The sequence below is a fragment of the Vollenhovia emeryi genome, unplaced genomic scaffold (assembly GCF_000949405.1).
Source record: "Vollenhovia emeryi isolate VEMERY1.0 unplaced genomic scaffold, V.emery_V1.0 DF939164.1, whole genome shotgun sequence".
NCBI lineage: Eukaryota > Metazoa > Arthropoda > Insecta > Hymenoptera > Formicidae > Vollenhovia > Vollenhovia emeryi.
The window spans coordinates 276,889-282,888 of NW_011967202.1; the positions used below are offsets into that span (position 1 = coordinate 276,889).

Below are 6,000 nucleotides of genomic sequence, written 5' to 3' on the forward strand. Positions count from 1 at the left end.
CTTTCTGTTTAAATATCCTTTTTAGCCTTCCATCGTGAAAATGTTTTGCACTTAATGATTAAAGATTGTGACGAGGGAGATGATAAGTAATTAAAGGTACGTTCGGAACAATGTAAACTCTAAATGCGCTCGAATCTCGATGCCGGTCAAACCCGGATTAATTCTGAATCTTTGATAAGGACGCGGGATCTCGTTATTGCGAACGAGTCGCCGCAATTTTCGCACGATGGCGAACGGACACGTACACGCGCGCGCGTCATCCGTTTACAATAAAATTTCCGTCGCACGGACGTTTTTACGGATTGGTAAACCAACGGCGGCCGGTGATTCGTGGGCAATTTATCGGTTCGGTTCGACGAGCAGAACGGGACGCGCGGGCCGTCGAACGGGAGGTGTGACAACGGGGTGCTCGTAAATTTACAATAATTTCGACGAGAGTGCACACCGACGCTCGCGCGGCCGCACGAATGGCTGCAGACATTCCAAATTATCCTATGCTCTAAAATTCCATTCGGACGGCGGCGAAACTTACTCGATCCGCCTCATCGCCACCGCCGAAAATTCACCGAATCGCGGATCGGGCTCTTAAATCCTTCGCGCGAACTTGAACATCGGCATAGTAATTTTACCGAGCGGGGCAAAATGCAACCAAGTAAATCAAAGTTGGCGCCTGAAAGCGCAACGGAATGAAAATGAAGATACTAAACATTCTTTTCACATATTTAAAGATTTGATTGTAGGATATTAACAGAAAATAACAAAGATGAAAGAAAATCTCCAAAATGTCTACAACTTCGTTCCTTTTGTATGAAAAGCCCAGTTAAAAGTCCCTTTCTAGTCTCGAATTCGATTGCTTGCACTGGCGCGCACCGAGTGCACACTAAGGCCTGTTTATAGTCCATTTGTACATTTTGCTTTGTCTTAAGTACATGTGCGAAGAGTATTTAGCCCAAAGATAATCCGTATGGATGCCAGACAGTTCATTTTACTGGCTAAATATTTCAAGAGATATTTAAGACGATCCTTAAATATAAGAATTGACTGTAAACAAGCCACAGTGCAGTGTGCACTCGGCGCGCACTAGTGCAAGCAACCGAGTTCGCTGTAAGATTCGCGGCAAGGAGAGAACATTTTTTGATGCTGCTCGAATGATACCAAGTGCCATCTTCGATTCCCTCGCACGATTCGCCAGATCGTTTATTCGAGACGTGCAACCTCGCACCTCCCGTCGTCGTCGTCGTCGTCCTCTCCGCTCTCGGCGTGCGGCACCGAGCCGATAAATAATTCGCGAAATTTCGCTCGGAATTCCCCGGAGTCGCGTTACGGCATCCTGCCCCTCTAAGGAAAAATTTTCGTCCCTTCGGGCAGCGCACGCGACTATCCGAGGGGGAAAATCATCCTGCAAGCGCGCGCGCGCGCGCGAGAGGAGCGACGATCCTTCTCCTTTGTGCCGCAGGACCTTCGTCCTGCCTCTTACAAATTTAAAGAGAACAGTCAACGTTCTTCCTTTCGCGCCCGTCTTTTCGTTTAAATATGCAACAGCGTCGCGCTGCTGGAACCGAGACAAACGATCCGCGAAATTGTCCGAAGCAAAGAGTATGCAGGAGAAAGAGGCGGAGAGACGGAAGGAGAAACAGAGAGAAAAAGTGACTCGCGGAAACTACTTCCTACTTGAGACAGCGCGTGTATCCTTGTTCTTTGTGTTTTTCTTTACGTCAAAATACATTACATTACATTATGTCTTAAGTGGCCGATTAAAACCTGCGGAAAATATCCAGTGCGTTAAAAATATCATTTTTTAAGTAATTTCCTCTTTTGAAGTGAAGAGAGAAATCCGCTCAGACATTTACGTTAATATTTATCAATCGTTTTCGGCTTGGAAAAAAACCATGCGTTTATGTCATTGTCTTCTCTTTCACTTTAACGTAGATATTTTTATGTTGTCGTTTATGCAAGAAAAGTATCTCGCTAGTCTTTTTATCTCGTCGAAACCGATAATATCGAGATAAACCAATTACAATTACTACTTTTTTAAGCTACGTGAGAAGGTACGAGCAATGGACATTTCGAGTGCACTTGGTCTTTTTCAGCAATAATAATTTAACACAAAAGAAAGATAAAGCGTCAAGATTAAAAATTAACAAAGGGAAAGGGAACCTATAAAGCTACAAACTACTTTCAACCAGCATCCATCCATAATCTGCTCGTATTTTAACCGTTGACCTTCTCGTACGGCTTTGCTTTACAACGAGCGTTGACTTCACTTTTTTTAACCTTGCATGTTTAATTTTTCTCGGTCGAAAACGACGAAAACGAGGGGCTTTGCCGCTGAAAATTTCTGTTGCAATCTCGCGGGGCAATTCCCAGAAAATATTTGCACGTCACTCGATTTGCATTATTTATCCGTAGCGTGCGCGAACAGGAGAGATCTGACGAAAAGATATTACCGCGATCTGTGTAAATTTATTTGGAATATTGGCTCGCCCCGTAATATTCCACTTTATTGAAAACTAACGATCGTTACCGATGGAAGGGCGCGGTGCGGTTTTCACGGAGCGCCACGCAGTTTACGTGCGACACGGCGTTGCTTGATATCCTTGTAGAACGTCAAGGATGTTGCGAGCAAACCGGGGAAACGCTCGGATTTCACGGTCCGGGGGGGGGGGGGGTGCGGCGAAGAGAAAGAGAGAAAGGGAGCGCGGGGAAAATGATGGGAGACGTAATCCTGCTTAAGAGGCTTAACTCCGGCTATCCTTGAGTGACCAAAGATAAAGAGAATCTGCGCGACGAGCTTTCGACAATCCGTGCTGCCGCGAAAAAAAAAGAGGATGTATCGTTCGCTCGAACGTCGAGGGAAGAGCGGGACTTTTCTTCGCTTACTCGTTTATTATCGCGTTTAAAGCGTCCAGCCGAAGTGGCGGCGGCGACGCCGATGTTTCGACGCGAGGCGATGAACGCCCGTTGCAATTCTGCGCGGAGATACACGGGCGCGGGGTTTCTGGAAGGATCAGGAAGAAAATTTGAGACGTGTTTTCCTCCGCAGCTTCCCATTAATCCGAGAGTAGATCGTCTTGCGCCTTCAAATCTGATTAATTGCGTCGCCGTAGCGAAGCCTCGCTTTGATCCCCGCTTCGCGTCGGGTTCATTCACCTACGGCGTTATTTGATGCACGCCGAATTAGCCGAAATGTATTACGCGAATCAATGCGCAACTGACGCGATCGCACGTGGACTGGGCGACATTGTAAATCCCGATTATTCCGGGACTGAATTTCTATCCGCGCTAGCTTCGGCAAGTGACATCTCTAGAGACTCTCCGGCAAAGCATTAAAAAAAGCATAAAAACGCCCCTTTGACTCGTTGTAATCGAAAATAATTCTTCGACATTTGGATTTTTTTACGCGAGTAGCACTTGTGCGTTGCCTAACTCGATTGAATTCACAAGTGTGAAGTAATCGTTTTGAATTTCAATCGGGCGATGTATCTTCACGTTTATTTTAAATTTCCGAAAATCCTTTTACAGAATTGCCGCTAAACGGCGACGCAATTCATTTCTGAATAACGTCTCTCCTGTTTTTGATATTTCGGGGACTGTGAAAAATATTTGTTTTTAATATCGCGAAAATGTCATCGGGTACACGAGCGATCGCATCAGTTGCGCAATGATTCGCGTAATACATTTCGGCTAATGCCGCATGCATCGAATAACGCCGTAGGCGAATGAACCCGATGCGCAATGTTAATGCCGAGCGGAATAGGCGTACTAATTAGGGGATATTTCATTAGGATCCGCGTAAATAGCCGGTAAAATCGGTCGTCCCTGAAATTCCGCCCTGTGGCCGTTTGCAGTCGCTAAATACATATATATAAGCGCGCGTTTACCTCACCACACTTTTGTCTCTTTGAAACTAATGGCATTAAAAGCTGAATGTTAATAATCGGGGCTGCGAGAAGCTAGCGACAGGAGCCGGGGCGACGCGCGCACCGTTTTATAAATAATATTGTCCGGCGTTACACGGCGCGATAATTAATCACGCGCATAGTTCAAATGAAGTGTACGTCTACAACGGGCAGACAAGAAAAGGCAAGATTAAAATCCGTCAGTTGAAAAAAATTAATGTCTCACACATGGCGTTTCCTCGTTTACGGACACGCGGGGAGGAAACTCGAGATTTTGCGCTGTAAATACGGAATACAAAAATCCAGCTCTACTTATTTAAGCCTGCACGACTCGACGGTACTTTTTCGTACTTACATTAAGGCGATATTTTCGCTAAATTTTTGGCTCTGGTAAAGTCATCATTCGTTACTAAGATAATGATGTCTACATTCCGTCGGCGGGATCTTTTGCGAAGAATATGACGGTATTACGCGACGACGAGACGTATATTGCGCAATTTAGGATAGGGTTAAAGGGTCGCGTTGGAAGTGTTCGACCAATGCCCCGCAGGTCAATTGCAAGTAACCCAGATAACCTTCGATAACGATTCGGCTAATTCCTACGTCTACGAGCTACATCTAAAATTACTCTTGTCCAGATAATTAAGCGAGAATAAACGAATGCGACGAACAAATATAGAATTTGTCCTACTAAAGCCATTAAAACTATTTCAACAATAGGCTCTTCATTAATTTCGGGCTCCTGCGTTCGTACTTTATATATAATATAACGCGAGTAATTAGAATTTAATCTCTATGTATGTCGATACACGAACGTCACTCTGCTTGTCAGCTGCAGAATATTTGTGCATTCCCGGTTCATCGTTAAATGTTCGATTTACGGTGAGGACCACACATCGGTAGTCCCAATTTGTAAAAAATAAAAAAAAAGAGAGTAGAAGTGGTCGATGCAGCGCCTACCTCGTGGAACCAGGTCAGTTTGTACGATCTGGGATTCGCCCTGACGTTGCACTCGAAGTAAACATCAGAACCCTCCTTGATGTTCTTCGGGTTCAAAGTGGAACCTATCTTAAGGCTGGCGATGGGCGCAACTGCAATCAGAATTGAGATATCGAACGCTGAGTGAAAAGTGACAAGTTATAATTTATCACGTACGGAGCTTAACAGTATTTGCGGTTTAAAGAATTCTTACGATATTTGTTCCAAGATATAAAATTGTTTCGTTTTCATTATCTATTGTTATCGTATCAGAAAGTTTACACAGTCACTTATATATAATTATTTTGTGCTCCGTAATATCTTCGGACATGGGAAACCACTGAGAGTAGTTTCTTTATAATATTAAATCAAGCTTTTGATTTTGACTTATGCCGAAAAGAACCTACCTATTTTTGCAAGTTGCGGTACAAGCAAAATTTATCTCTAAACAACAGAGACGCGAGTGATCTTGTATTTTGCACTGTCTAGCCGCGTCGAAACATTCAACATATCCAGCGCGATATTCGGAGCGAGATCGCGAAAAAAGACCGAATCACCGCGGGTGTAACGGAGCGTAACATCATTGGTAATTTATAAATGTCGCTTTGACATAGCGTTATTTATGAACCAACGGATTGCAATGCACGGCGGAATAATATTGCGGATATTAACGGGCTAGAGTTTAATGAAATCTGCATTTTCGGCAGCGGAGTCAAAGCGGAAACGCGTCACGTTGGCCCGGAATTTTATCGCGCGTGATTTTCTCGTATAATGAAAATCGCGATTGATCACTACATCAATTCTGGTATAGGTGTGCGTATAGCTCTGTATAGAGTTAATTTGCGAATAATGACGATAATGATAAAGGGCGATGATTAGGGACCAAAATTTCATCTCGCTGGCATTCGATTGCGCGCCCGTTTCAGTAAAAATGGTAGGAATTTCGTATTTATATAATCGAATGACTGACATTAATAGATTGATTATCATCGCGATAAAAAGAAGAAGAAAATTAATTAAAAATTATTATAAATTATTACTGTACTGTTAGGGACTAAAAGTTCATCTCGCTGGCATTCGATCGCGCGTCCGTTTCAGTAAAAATGGTAGGCATTTCGCATTT

The 6,000-nt window shown here is 43.8% G+C and overlaps 1 protein-coding gene across 2 annotated transcripts in view; it reads right to left on the reverse strand.

Annotated features, from left to right (window-relative positions):
• LOC105564471 (hemicentin-1-like) overlaps positions 1–6,000 on the reverse strand; it is a 253,172-nt gene that overhangs the window by 28,212 nt on the left and 218,960 nt on the right. For both annotated transcript variants that reach the window (XM_012016860.1, XM_012016861.1), the window contains one exon: positions 4,860–4,990. In XM_012016860.1, coding sequence (XP_011872250.1) covers positions 4,860–4,990 — 131 coding nt within the window. The remainder of the gene's footprint in view (positions 1–4,859; positions 4,991–6,000) is intronic.